This window comes from Puma concolor, chromosome A1 (assembly GCF_028749965.1).
Source record: "Puma concolor isolate L17-30 chromosome A1, mPumCon1.1.hap2, whole genome shotgun sequence".
NCBI lineage: Eukaryota > Metazoa > Chordata > Mammalia > Carnivora > Felidae > Puma > Puma concolor.
In genome coordinates, this window is record NC_141667.1 from 110,723,607 (window position 1) to 110,738,443 (window position 14,837).

The 14,837-nt window shown below is 38.1% G+C and overlaps 2 protein-coding genes across 6 annotated transcripts in view; one reads left to right on the plus strand and one right to left on the minus strand.

Moving 5' to 3' along the window:
• The first annotated feature begins 9 nt into the window (after window positions 1–9).
• DIMT1 (DIM1 rRNA methyltransferase and ribosome maturation factor) lies at window positions 10–11,508 on the plus strand. Of its 2 annotated transcripts, XM_025923646.2 has the most exons (12): window positions 10–256; window positions 581–654; window positions 2,019–2,105; window positions 4,159–4,220; window positions 4,304–4,397; window positions 4,484–4,533; window positions 5,611–5,734; window positions 6,103–6,195; window positions 7,244–7,308; window positions 8,084–8,147; window positions 9,336–9,442; window positions 10,968–11,508. In XM_025923646.2, the coding sequence occupies exons 1-12, from the start codon at window positions 178–180 to the stop codon at window positions 11,008–11,010; spliced, it is 942 nt and encodes a 313-aa protein (XP_025779431.1). In that variant the 5' UTR covers window positions 10–177; the 3' UTR covers window positions 11,011–11,508. The 2 variants fall into 2 exon arrangements, with proteins under 2 accessions (XP_025779431.1, XP_086556317.1); XM_086700191.1 differs by lacking the exon at window positions 581–654 and having other exon boundaries at window positions 13–256.
• The window catches only part of KIF2A (kinesin family member 2A), a 68,127-nt gene continuing 62,578 nt past the window's right edge, over window positions 9,289–14,837 (minus strand). For all 4 annotated transcript variants that reach the window (XM_086700159.1, XM_086700148.1, XM_086700172.1 and 1 more), the window contains one exon: window positions 9,289–14,672. In XM_086700159.1, the coding sequence (XP_086556285.1) occupies window positions 14,587–14,672 (86 nt within the window). In that variant the 3' untranslated portion in view covers window positions 9,289–14,586. The remainder of the gene's footprint in view (window positions 14,673–14,837) is intronic.

Here is a 14,837-nt window from a genome sequence, read left to right on the forward strand (position 1 = left end):
TCGTTCCCCTTTCTGGGGGCGGGGCCCAGGGCGAACAGGGGCCGGGCCCTCCCCCATCCCCCACGTGGCGGGGAGTGGTGCAGGCACTCCTGGGGTGGCAAGTTCCCACGTGTAGTGCGGGGTAGCCGGCTTTGGTCCTCTCTGATCTCCAAGGCCTGTAGGTCCGCGCCCGTGGTGATGCCAAAGATCAAGCCGGGGACGAGCGGCCGCCGCCGCGATCGACTTAAACAGAGCCGAGAGCTGAAGAGCGCCGGAGGTGGGGACAGCCGGGAAGGGGCTATGCTCAGGTCCGATCACCGGGCCGGACATAGTCGGGGGCGCGGGCCCTGATCTGGGCCGGGACTGTGAGGCCGGTGGCGCGGCGCTCTTGGATCGACGGCCGCAGGCCTTGCGCAGCCTCTGGCTTCCTTTCCTGCAGAAGGGGTGTACTTGAACAGGGTGTCACCTAGGCTCCTAGCATGACGTTTGGTGCCTCTGGTTGGCGCAGACACCTTCCCCCAACCACCCTGCATTCTTCTCTAGGACGGTCTAATGTCTACTTTTCGTCGGGAAATTAAGGCTCTTCCGTGTTTTCTTCCAGGACTCATGTTCAACACGGGGATTGGGCAACATATTTTGAAAAATCCTCTCATTGTTAACAGTGTTATCGATAAGGTGGGTGTGGAAGAGGAAAATGAGAGTTGTGGGCTTATTGATTTTGTTCTTAGGAATACTAAAACGCACAGAGGATATCTGTCACAAAACAATTGTTCTGTAAATACTTGTGGAATGAATCGAAGAACTGTCTAGGATTCACAGACTGTCTTTGGCATGATTTGCTTTGTTCTGTAGGTCTGGGTTTCTCCTGCCTCCAAATTCTTTCTGTAGATTCTTTACCTCATAGGTAGACATTTGGACTTGTTCAGTTCCACATCAGTATTATTACTCTATGCCTAATCACTTTTTCTAGACACCGTCTATCAATTTTTGTTTACTCCAGAGCCTAAAAAGATGTTTTAATGACAGCTTGGGAAGTTTTTTTCCCCCAGAGAACCTTACATGGTACAATCCAGTGCCTCCTGTATGGGTTATGGATGTTGTCTTACTATTCTGGATGATTGGGTACTAGAACATGAAATTTATGTGGTACAGGATATTTTCACGGTTACAAAGGAAGCATCCTAGAGCTGTAGAGAGAGCATTATGTATTTAGAGAATCTCATCTTGACTTAGTGTCATTTGCAAAACGAAGGCCTAATGTTTTAACCTTTTTGGCTCATGGATTTCCTTTGAGCGTCTGATGAAAGGTGTGTACCCAGGACACTGCAGCTTTGTACATACAAACACCCAGGTTTGTGTACAGTTTCTAAGTATTCCTATCCCTGAAACTATACTGAGTTGAAAATTGAGAAATGCTGGTACAACATGCTACAATTATCAGGCAAGCTCTCCATATATAGTCCTTTCTTGTTTGAACTTGCTGATAGTGACAGAGTTGGTGAAAAGATGCTGTTGGAATCATTTCTAAGATAGCAAACAGAAAGCCATTCCCAGAAAGAATAGCTATTCCTGCTTTTCTGATTCCTAACTGTTTTCTGACTCCTAACTGCCCCAACTTAAAACAGGTGATAGAGGGGCACCTGGGTGACTCATTCAATTAAGCATCCAACTTCAGCTCAGGTCATGATCACACAGTTCATGGGTTCGAGCCCCGCATCGGGCTCTGTGCTGACAGAGCCTGGAGCCTGCTTTGGATTCTGTCTCTCTCTCTCTCTCTCTCTCACTGCTCCTCCCCTGCTTGTGCTCTCTGTCTCTCAAAAATGAATAAACATTAAAAAACAACAACAACAGGTGATAGATTTCCACTTGCACCTAACGTTAAAGAGAAAATTTTGTTAAGCACATAGATCATGAAGGACTCATAACAGTGGAGTCAGAATAAGATCTCTTAACCATATGCTTTTAAGCAAAGATAGGTATAAATTAAATGATGTGTTCATATGTGCTAGTAAAGCTAACGTGGTCGTGCTTGCTCGCAGGCTGCCTTAAGACCAACTGATGTGGTGCTGGAAGTTGGACCTGGAACTGGCAATATGACTGTAAAGTTGCTAGAAAAGGCAAAAAAGGTAAAAAGGGAATTTTGTGTTTTGGTATCAGAAATTATGTCGGCAAGCTCACCTGGTTTACAAATAGAGATCTATTTTTAATTAATTGCTGTTATTTTAACAGCAACCCTTGATCCTTTGCTAAAAGCTTTATCTTTAAAAATATGGGCAACGGGCACCTGGGTAGTTCAGTCAGTTAAGCATCCAATTCTTGATATCCACTGAGGTCATGATCTTGTGGTTTGTGGGATCGCACATTGGGCTCTGCACTGATAATGTGGGGCCTACATGGGATTCTCTCTTTCCCTCTCTCTCTGCCCCTACCTTGCTCAGTCTCTCTCAAAATTAATTAATTAATTAAAAACCACATATGCAGGATGTAGGCAAGATGAGTGAAAGTGGTCAAAAGATACAAACTTCCAGGTATAAAAAGAGTAAGTCCTAGAAATGGAATGTACAGCAGGTCACTATAATTAATAACATGTATATATAATATATATATAAATGTTTTTAATATTTAATTTTGAGAGAGAGAGACTGAGTGTGAGCAGGGGAGGGGCACAGAGAGAGGAAGGCACAGAATCTGAAGCAGGCTTCAGGCCCTGAGCTGTCAGCACAAAGCCCAATGCAGGGCTTGAAATCATGAACTGTGAGATCATGACCTGAGCTGAATTTGGATGCTCAACCGACTGAGTCACTCAGCTGCCCCTATATATATAATGTTTGTTTGTTTATTTATTTATTTATTTATTTTGAGAGAAAGAGAGCGCACAGGGGAGGGGCAGAGAGAGGGAGAGAGAGAGAGAGAGAGAGAGAGAATGAATCCCAAGCAAGCTCCGCACTGTCTGCACAGAGCTCCAACTCACCAACCATGAGATCCCGACCCGATCTGAAATCAAGAGTCAGACACTTAACTAAGCCACCCAGGCGCTCCTTTTGTTGTATGTATATTTTAAAGTCGCTAAGAGAGTAGATCTTTTTTTTTTCTTAATTGTTTTCTTTAACATTTATTCATTTTTGGGAGAGACAAGAGCGCAAGTGAGGGAGGGGTGGAGAGAGAGGGAGACACAGAATCGAAAACAGGCTCCAGGCTCTGAGCTGTCAGCACAAAGTCCAATGCAGGGCTCAAACCTATGAATAGTGAGATCATGACCTGAGCCGAAGTCAGACACTACATCGACTGAACCATCCAGGTACCCCAAAGAGAGTAGATCTTAAAAGTTCTCATTACAAGACAAAATTGTAACTGTGTGTGTGGTAATGGATGCTAACTAGACTTTTTCAAAATATGTACATATTGTGCAATATAAATATAGGCTATGCTATACACCTGAAACTAATAGAATGTTATATGTCAACTATATCTCAATTTAAAAAAATGGATTACAAAAAAAAGTATGGGATATATCAGTCAGGAAAATAGAACCCATGTTAGATATTTCAATACAGGGTATTTGATAGAGGGAATTAGTTACAAAGTTGTTAGGTGACTAAAAGAATAAAATGGAAACACTGAAGTAACCCAAAACTAATAATTACGAAGAGTAGGTACCGCCTCTAGGCTCCAGGGGACAAAGCAAGGAGGCTGGAGTATTGGGTGCTAGAGAAGCAGATCTGAAGAGCTGAAGCATGAGTCTCTGAGATTGAGATACTGCCTGGCTGCTGCTGGTACCTTCTGTGTCTCAGTTTCCAATTAAATGCATCCAAAATTTCAAAGTGGGGTTAAGGGAACCAGTACACATTAGTGAAATACCCACAGGCCAGCAACAGCCAGAGAGTTACTATCCAGAGGCCTCAAGGGGCACAAGGAGGGAACTGTGTTACCAGAGCCCATAAGAAGGGGGGCCGTTGAACAGGTGCCACTCAGAGTAGAGTCTACTTATCTCAATGGTGGGGGTTTTTTTTGTTTGAAATAGTAGAGTATAAATGAAGGAATATTGATGGTAGAATTGGGGAAAGAAATTTAATTCCTCTTAATCATGTAAGAGTTATGACTGAGATAACAAGATTTACGCTCCATAATTTACCCCCAAATACCGTTTTTTGTTTTGTGTTGTGTTGTTTTTTAACATAGGTAATTGCCTGTGAACTTGACCCAAGACTAGTAGCTGAACTTCACAAAAGAGTTCAGGGCACGTGAGTATGCAAGTTAGAATTAGAGTGCATTTCAATCTTGTGAAACACTATCTTTTTTAATTGCTTTTTTTCCTTATTATTAGGCCTCTGGCCAGCAAACTTCAAGTACTGGTGGGTGATGTGTTGAAAACAGATTTGCCATTCTTTGATGCCTGTGTGGCAAATTTGCCATATCAGGTATGTGTCCAAATTGTTGGGAACATTCTACAAACATACTTCTGCGGTGTGTCTTTCTCAGAAGTAACTCGTGAACTCTCTTACAGATCTCTTCCCCCTTTGTCTTCAAGCTGTTGCTGCACCGACCTTTTTTCAGGTTTGTGACAAAAGACCAAAATTACTGCCATATCTTAGGTCAAAGATGAAACACAGCCAAAGATGAAAGTCAATTCAATTAGAAAACTGTTGGAGAATCAAGAATGTGTTCTGTAGAAAGTATCTATTTGTATGGAGGTCTTTCTTTCCTTTTTATTCAGTTGACATAGTTATTTGGGGGAGGTGTGGTATAAATTCCGCTTCTGAGACCAGGCAGCCCTTCCCTGTTTTCTAATACTCTTTCCATTAGTCCAGGTCAGACTCTTTTTATTACCTTATGTCTAGACAATTGCAGTGGTCTCCTCACTGGTCTCTAGCACGATATGTAACAGGGGTTTTCAAATTCCAAGTCAAAAACCCTTTAGTAGTTTAAATTTCTTGAGTCATGACTGTCATTTTTTTAATGACATGGACTAGAGTATATCAGAGAGCATGCATTGCATGTGGCCCAGGTGATTATAATTTTATGAAACTTTTGCTTGAGTTAAATAAAAACACATATAATACAGATAGTTGTGGCGTGGCCTGCAATGTCAAAGGTATTTCCTGGTCTGATTCATTGTCAAAAAAATTTGAAAGTCAAAGCCCAGCTTTGAAGGTGCTCTTCTCCAGTTCAAGAGCCTCCGAAAAGCCTCCCCATTGCTTGCCGAATAAAAAGTCCACGTTCCTTACCTGTCATATCCGGAGGACGCCAACGTCACAATCTGTCTCTCCTGCCTCTCCTTCCATAAGGGTGTTTGCTACCCTATAAATACCACTGGGCTCCTGAGCCAATTTTGTTAGTTTGGGTTTTGTTTTCTTAGCAAGGGTAATGGACTCGGGCTTATCTGAAATACTTTCTCATCTGATCACCGAGGGCTTACATACGCAAGGATTGGAGGTGCAGCCATTATAAAAAGAAAAGCCAGATGGATCATTTTATGGTAATAAAGCTAAATCTGAAACTGTTGTGCCTTCTCAGCAGCTGAATGAATTCTCATTAACCACAGATCTTGCACTGCTATTTCCCACCTAAGACAATTAATTGAAGTTAAGATACGTTTACAGTTAAAAGTGACCATTTTCCTGGTCTCTTCAGATGTGCTGTACTTATGTTTCAAAGAGAATTTGCTCTCCGACTAGTTGCAAAGCCTGGAGATAAATTATACTGCAGACTATCAATCAATACACAGCTGTTAGCACGTGTGGACCATCTGATGAAAGTAAGTGACTGTTAGTGAAATAATATGGCTTACCTCATCCTTGAGCATCTAGTTGTGCCTTCTGTGAGGAAAGCATATTTAATCACTAATTTAAAACTGTATTTGAAAAAAAAGGAGGGAGGTGCCTGGCTGCCTCAGTTGGTTGAGTGTCTGGCTCTTGATTTCGGCTCAGGTCATGGTCCCAGGGTCATGAGATTGAGCTCTGGATCAAGCTCCGTGCTGAGAGTGGAGCCTGCTTAAGCCTCTCTCCCTCTCCCTCTCCCCCTTCCTTGCTCCTGTGGGTGCATGCACATGCGCTCTCTCGCTCTCAAAACAAAACAAAAAAAACAAGCAGTTTTTGAGAGGATTCCTTATTTTCTGATTAATAGGTTGGAAAGAACAATTTCAGGCCACCACCAAAGGTGGAATCCAGTGTCGTAAGAATAGAACCCAAGAATCCACCACCACCTATCAATTTTCAGGTGAGATTAAAATACTAGGTCATTCAATAAAGTCGGAAAAAAGACCAAGCTGGGAGATGTGTGTCTCTAGCAGCAGAAAATATTGAGTCAACCTAAATGTCCAAGCAGGAAAATGCTAATTATGACATCTGTGTAATTGAGTAGATGGAATAATTGGATGTAAGATCATTGTGAAAAGCACAAAAAAGCATAGAAAATGTTTGCAAAAAGTGCAGATTAGAATGCTATTGCAGGGGTGCCTGCCTGGTGGCTCAGTTAAGCCCCTGGCTGTTGATCTCGGATCAGGTCATGGTCTCATGGTTCATGGGATTGAGCCCCATGCTAGGCTCTGCATTGACAACTTGGAGCCTGCTTGGGATTCTCTCTCCCTGTCTCTCTGCTGCCCCTCTCCTACACGTTCTCTGTCTTTCAAAAAAAAAAAAAAAAATAGAATGCCAGTGCATAATTGCATACTAAAGAGTATAACTATGGAAAACCTGTATCTATTTGACTTATTCAAATAAAAATTTGAATAAACAAGATAGAAAACAAGATAAAATAAAAATAGTTGGATTTGAGTAATCTTCTGGGTAGCAGTTTTTAATCAAAATTCATGTTTCTGCAATTAAGTAGTTAGATCACTGGATGTAAAACCATACTGCAGTCGGCTTGGATAAAAACATGATTTCTTGTGTGGTCAGTAACCAGTGGTAAATGGACTGGTTAGTTACCTCTTCTGGGTCATTTAGGGATGTTGCATAGGCTATATTCTAAATCCTATTTGGAATCATGTTTTTTGAAAATGGTACTTTGATTTTAATAAATGTCACATTCTTTATTCAGATGTGGAATAATTTTTTTTTGATTTTTAAAATTGAGGATAAAATATTCAGTGAAGTGCACAAAAGTGCAAAAATCAAGTACATATCTTACTTTTTTACACATGTCAGCTAGATCAAAATACAGAACTCCAGAAGGTTCTTTTCAGTTTTATATATTAAAAGACAATACCTAGAAGACATAGGCAAGGTTTGATATTTTATAACAAATGATCCATTTTCTGTTTCAGGAATGGGATGGCCTAGTAAGGATCACCTTTGTTAGGAAGAACAAGACACTGTCTGCGGCATTTAAGTGAGAATTTTTCTCATTTATGATATATGAAGGACTATTGCTGTAGAAACTGCTAAGTATTAGAATTTGGTAACAGATACCTGAACAGATATCCTAAAGTGTAAAGATTATCCGTGTCCAGATATACTTTACCTTTTACACTAACTTGGTACTCTGGAAGGCAGGAAAATTTAACAAAGAACATTCCTAGGAATTTGGAATTAGATCAGGTTTTTTGGCAAAACGGAAAAAAAAAAAAAACCCAAAAACTGACCACACATCTGTCTCATTTTTCCTTGGAAAAATGGGGTAGTGGGTCCTTTCCACACCTATGAAAAATTGGTGCAATTTTATTAACTTGGAAAAAATTTTGTAAGAGCAATTTGAGGCCTAAGGGAAAAAAAGAGGTTCTGAAAGCTGTAATTTCACTTTTTTTTTCTTTTTGAGGTGATGTTTTGTGGAGAGTCTAGAACTCCTTTAAGAATTTCAAAAAGGGGCGCCTGGGTAGCTCAGTTAGCCATCCAACTCCTGATTGCAGCTCTGGTCGTGACCTCATGGTTCGTGAGATCTAGCTCAGCATCGGGCTGCCACTGACAGCACGGGACCTACTTGGGAAACTTTACCTTTTAAATATAACCACTTTGTGGTTGTTTCACAAGTTTAAATATTAACACCTTTTTTAGTCCCTTAATTTTACCATGTGGAACATAGATTTAAATTTATAATAAACTGAAAGGAAATTATTTATAATCTCTGATTTTGGAGTAATAGTGATATCACTTCCTTTATATTATAGGTCAAGTGCAGTGCAACAGCTTTTGGAAAAAAACTACAGAATTCACTGTTCGGTCCATAATATTGTAAGCAAAAAAAGTTTCTGTGGTCTCTTTGGTTTCGATTTGCTGTGTTTCAAAATGCCCCTCTACTTCTTACTCCTTTTCATCGCTAGCTTACTAATTTTGCACATTCCATGTGATCCTTAAAAGTGATATTTAACTAACACAACCTTAATATTGAACCCTAATATGTCAGTATTGCGGTATATTCTTGGACCAGAGCTGAGCAGCCTGGATTACACCACTAAGCTTAACTGTACAGTTGTTCTTAGACATGAAAAGAGATTCAGTTGACTCGTAATTTTCTTAAAGCTTTAGGCATGTGTAGTTTGTTCGGCTCAAATTATGTACCATTCGCTATACTCTGAATTGTGATCATTCCTTGTTTGTTGCTCACGTAGCAATTCCAGATTTAAAGTTACCATTCTGTAACTTTTTTTTTTAATCCAGAAATTGGCATAATTAGAATAAAGTATAGGCTTAATAGATTTTTGGTTATGAGCCTCTTTATCATTATCTGTGCAACATTTTCTTTAACCAATGTTGTATGTGGGTAAGCCCACCTACACATAACTATATAGTAATTATGTGATGTCTGATAATTTTTTAATTCAAGTTAATTAAACAGCAGAAAGATAAAAGCAAATTTCCATTGTATTTTTGGACTCAGATCTTACATAGCTTAATATATTGCTACCTTCAGTTTCTCTTCTTATGGACAAAGTCATAAAACATCATTAAACTGGATTAAGAAAAATATTTGGAGAAAAAAATGTGGTATGAAATATTTAATATTCTCAAAGGTTGGAGGTTATTTCTTTGAGAAAATTTGGCTGGTAAAATTAAATTTGTGCCAAGAAAATGTGAGATTATTTTTAAAGGAGTAACACCTGCTTTAAAATTTAGTTTGTAGCTTGATTTATTTTGTGACATAAAGTACCTTAATCCTGAAACTGACCATCCAGAATTTTTAAGAAAAGGGGGAGTATACATGAGTAACTCATCCAGTTTTCTGAGTATCTGGTATGCACTGAAGAACCACTGCATAACTGGTGGTCCGAGTCTTATTAACTGTACAAATAGGCTTTTCAAACTGTCGTAAGCAGATAAAGGTGACTATTTTATCAGTTACTGAGCTAAACAAACAAAAAAGAGTCAACGTGACTTCATTAAAGATATGTTGTTCATTTATTCTGAATCTTATATTGATAGATAATACCAGAAGATTTCAGCATAGCAGATAAAATACAGCAAATCCTAACCAGCACAGGTTTTAGTGACAAGCGGGCCCGTTCCATGGACATAGATGACTTTATCAGGTAATTACATTTTTCTTTTTTCCTAAGGTGTTTACATTTCTTTACTGTGACACCCTCAGATTAGATATTTAAAGGCTTTTAAGCGGTATAAGGTGCTACCTGGAGTTATTGCATAGCACTTCCATGGCATGGAATAGTATTTGGTGTAGAAGATGGAGGCTAGTTAGTTGCAGCAGAATGAACATTTTAAGAACAGTAATAAAGAACAGTCCGAGCCTGGAGATAGCCTCTGTGTCAATGTGTGTTGTGGTGTGTGTGCTCCTCCCCTTCAGCCTCTTCCCCCAACTCCCATTCATAGTTCATCTTAATGTGTGTCTTCATAGTAGCCTGGAAGGTAGAAGAAGCATAATGGATATAGTTGCATCTCATTCTTTTCCTCTGATGGGAATAGCTATTGTTAAAACAGATCCTACACATGAAATAATGCCAGTTTACAATCATACCTGGTTTTCATTTCTAACCAACCGGTTTAATAAAATAGTTACTTGTTTTGTAGACGGAGGCAAGTTCTACACACCTAAAATAAAAGAAGGGTGTCATAACTATCTGGGCAATGCAGACCAAACTTTGTTTTCCTTAAACAAGTAAGTGGTATGAAAGCAAAATAAGGCTTCAGTTACCCAGGTAGTTATTAACCTATACTCACAGTTTTCAATCACTAAAACTGATTTCCTAACTAATAAACTGTGCAGTGATATCACTGCACAGTTTTTGCCTATTTTAGCCGATTCATATTTAAAATTTCCATGTTCTAGGAGCTGAATAAAAAATGAGGATAGATTGTTACCAAAGGAATTGGTTTGACTTTTCTGAGCTGGAAACAGTTCTATATAACTAAGACAAATGGGGTTTATATTTTACATCGACAGGCTAGCAGAACTACTGAGTCTTTATCAGGGGTTAGTCATAGGAGTTGAAATTATTCATAAGAACCGATCTTCCATTTTCAGACATTCGAATCCATCTTGAACTGTCACCATCCTGAAAATAATCTCAGGTCTAAAGAAATATTTCATCTTATTTTCTTTCAGTCTCACCAGATTTCTTCAAGGTTATTAAGCATATGCAGTTTGCTAACTAGGATCCAATAAATACATTGGTATCCAGAGAAAAGCAATGTGTCAGTACTTAATTTGAACCTTAGTAATAGTGAGCCCAGGGAGGAAAAATGGACATGGATGATTAGCCATTCATCTCTCTTCAGTCTCCAGTTCCAAATAGCTTCACAAGTGCCAATGAGCTCTTATGCCTGGATAGTGGAGGTCTAAGATAATTTGGTCAAATTCACCATGACTTAAGACATACAGGCTATGACAAAAGAGGCACCAAAATGATGTGATTTTTAACCAATATGTATCTTAGAAATTTAATTGAAGAATAAAGTTTCTTTAATGACTGGTGTTAGGAGTGGGTGGGTTTCAGAGGTTTGATGTGTTTGTTTTAGATTCATGGTACAGGAACTATGCATTGTTATAGGTTATAAATTATCTTTTCAATACCATCTCATTTTGGTTTCTTTTTTCAGATTGCTACATGGATTCAACGCAGAAGGTATACATTTTTCTTAGGTATCTGGAAAAGAGAATTTTCAAGCCCAAGAAAAAGAAACCGCAATCATACATTTCTAACAGAGAAGATAAACTATGCTTTTGCTCCACTGGAACACTATGTGCTTGACTAGTTTTGATTTAATACTACCACTGTCACCATTTATTACTCTGAAGTTTTATGGTAGTAAGTCAATTCTAAGTACCCAAGTTTTTTTTTGGTTTTTTTTTTTTTTTTGGTTTTGGTGTTTTTAATATTTAACATAGGGCAGGGTCCAGTCTCTACACGGTAATCTTTCAGAGCCGCAGGCACGCACAACTTTACACTTAAACTTATTTCTAACAGTTTATTGTATAAAGATGTTACTCTTCTATTTTCTATGTTATATATTACCATGAGGGCCTCTGTAGGCCTTTGTCCCTCAAACAGTCAGACAGTTAAAATATGCTTAACTCAAGTTACATATTCCCCGTACGGTTTCTTTTTATTCATGTGCACAATAAAACACTTGTTTCTTATTTTGCTTCTCTCATTTTTTCTGTTCATCTTATACACCTTCTATCTCTGCCCACACCTTTAAGCTGTCCTGTAGCATCATAAGCTACTTCACAGTTCTGGATAAGCATGAGTCTGCTACTGCCACCGTGTGGTGGTGCCGGGCACATTACTCCTAGGCATGATTTCGTCAACTGTGATAACAGGACGCTCAACTAGGATGAAATCAACTATAAGATAGTATGGTTTTTTTCTTGGGGAAAGCCACTGGTTTAACGAAATTCTAAAGGGTTTTGTAAATCAAAACTGGCTATGAGGTTAAAATTCCGCCCTTCAACTTACTTAAAACAAAAAAAATCTTAACCAGCCATTTTCCCAGAACTAGAGGCTCCCAGTATTCACATGACTTATGGAAAATTAAAAGTTCCAGTACCTTTTCACATACTGTTCTAGGCTATTTTTTAAATGTTTTTAAGTTTTAAAATGTCAGGTTGAGAATTTTAATAAATACCATAAACAAGTCTTAATTAGCAACTATGTTTAAATCATTATTAATGTCCTGTAATAATTACAGTAGCTGATAATTTATATGAGGAAATTAACAAAAATATCTTAATAATTGGCTTTTTAAAAACCTAACTTAATAGAAAGATTGCTTCCAAATTATTTTAACAAAGGTACACTGAGTAAACCTAGAAGGGAAGTTGTTTGCCTCAACAGATTTTTTTGGAAATCTGGATTCAGAGTGATATAGTAAAACATTCCTATATAAATACTTTTTAATAGGAATATCAGCTTTCAAGAAGTCTGAGAAAGTCAAGAATGTTTAATCCAGATCCAAAAAAATTTTCTTTAAATAATACTGCATCAAGCCACTTTTGTTACATAAATATTAAATATACCTCAAGAGCAGGCTTTTTTTATTATCACAAAACTACTTACTTTGCAAAATTCATTTGTACCATCTCTATCTTTATAGGAAAATTTTAAGAATTAATTCAGCTTTCCCTCTTATTCCCTCTTCCCTCATGAACTGACTTTTAGTCCCTTTTCTGACCTTCAGTTTTCCCTATCTGTAAAACTGAAGGATTGGATTATAACCACCAACATCTTTTCTGGTATCAATTTTCTATAGACCTTGATCACTTATCAGAATGAAGCCATTATAGTATAAGGCAACATATTTGAACATAAGGAGACCTTCCAGAGATAGTACCCATCTTACTTAATAAATTAAGATGAATCTGCTGTGCTTTAAAATGAGCAAGTTCACATCTCCATTGTCCTCTGAAGGTTGGTTAGCCTCAAAAACTACCTTTTTAAGCAGCTGCTGCAAAGTCCACAGTAACTGCTCCATTCTTTCTCTTCTCTTTGAAATAAACACAAATAGAACGTTATCTTACAACTGCAAGAAAACCTGAGTCCCTTCCAAAACAAAGGTGATTGTTCTGAAGTAAATTATCTCTAAAACTCATTCCATAGATATCATTTATTAATAAGCACATTGTGAAAATCTACATTTGTTCTAGATTTCAAGTTTACAGAGGAGCATTTCACCATGGTGTAGGATTTCCCACAACTACTCTCTGGTTTCTATGAACAATGAAGTAGGGAATCTGGCTCATGTGACTCTCTATTCATAGCTTCCCTTTGGCCCAAATGAATGAGCATTAGTTCCTTAGAGTAAATCAAAACAAGACATCCTTGGGAGACTTTTTGTTGTTAATCTACTCCTGGACTCTATCCTAGGAACTAAGGGAAAACTCCTAGAGAGATATATAAATCTTTTAACAAAATATTTACATGAAAAGTGGCCAGTTTTCTTCCTTGGAGTAGCAATCTGTAAAAATAGTGCCACCATTTAAAAAGCAGCATACCCTAGACCAATTTATTGGTGAGGATTTGGTGATTCTCACCAAATAATAATGAAATATCACATAGTAGGTAACGGATGGGGCTTGGGTTAGATCGATCTGCCTTTTAAGGCAAAGTCAACTCTTTTTTTAGCTTAATTCTTTTTCAAGGGAGTGATGTACTGTCTACACTTGGCTTAAACTAACAGTTCTATTATGGACTACTTTCAGTGTACATGTAAATATTCATGCATCAGAAGCCAATTTCCTTTACCAGTACATTTAAAAGGTACATTTTGGGGTGCTAATGGACACTTTAACTTAAGTAATGGTATTGGTAAGGATCAAATTGCACTATTAGTCCTGTTAATACCACACTGGAACACACACTGCATATATATATATGTATTATCCTAAGATAAAACTCTTCTCAGAATTTCATTACTTTTTATTATACACCAACTAGTTTATATTTTAGTTCTTTACAAAGAAAATGCTAAGAAAATTATAACCACATTATATGGTTGTAAAATCATAATTCCAGATTTCTTTACATATAAGATGGAATGGTCCAGCAGCTATGTCCACTGTCACAGACTTTAGTTCCATTCAATGATATGGCACATCCTGCAAAATTAACTAGTCACACACAAAAAATGTCTCAAATACAGTAAAAATGTACACACAATAAAGGTAATTTACAATGACAATTAAGGAATGTAATTTATCTTGGCTGTGCTTCAGAAATTGAGGGTCAAAAGCCTTAGTCAAGGCACAAAGCAGGAAGAGGTGAGCACAGCTGTCTCTAGGAGTGGGCAAGGTATGTACAATCACTGATGAGGTATGCATGCACTCAAAGGATTTAAAACTGCTCAGTCTTGCTACGAAAATTCAACCGATTTAAAGGAAATGCTGTGGCTTCCCCCTACTATTCACCTCTGGATCAAGTCCACAATCTCACTTCATCATACAGAAAATAAAATTGGCAAGGATCTCCAAAAGTAAATCACTGTTTGGGTAAATGAAACAAAATGCTTCACTATTCCCAATCTTGGTTGTGCCTCGTGGACTAGAAGCATTTTGTAGACAAAGGAGTGTTTCACAAAATTGAAATGTCATTCAGGTGAAGGGACAAGACATTTTCCACAGACACTTAAAATTTCAAACTTTCAAATGGCCCTTAACAGCTGAACCACTGTATGTTACAGTAATGTGGGTTCTGGGGATCCTCTAGCAGCAAATGCTGATTTAAAGGGCACGGGGTCTCTTCGGGTTGATTTGCTTGCTGGCCTGTTCTTCTTCTTGTAGAGCTGCACGAAAAGATTTCACTTTATCTTGGAAAAAAGAAAAGAACAAGAGAGTAAGTACTGCATCGCATGCAATACAGTATATAATTTCATGGGTCAGCTGTCTTACTTCATAACATTAACTAACGATCTTTCCTTTTGTTCTTTGCTGTCCAGAAACTCAGAACTAAATACAATAGTCAACTATAGCAA

Excerpts from the sequence above, each read along its gene's own strand:
- DIMT1 (XM_025923646.2), top strand. The coding sequence starts at position 178 with ATGCCAAAGATCAAGCCGGGGACGAGCGGCCGCCGCCGCGATCGACTT. Across the intron at positions 655-2,018 it reads TTAACAGTGTTATCGATAAG|GCTGCCTTAAGACCAACTGA; the intron begins GTGGGTGTGGAA and ends GCTTGCTCGCAG. Across the intron at positions 7,309-8,083 it reads ACACTGTCTGCGGCATTTAA|GTCAAGTGCAGTGCAACAGC; the intron begins GTGAGAATTTTT and ends TTTATATTATAG.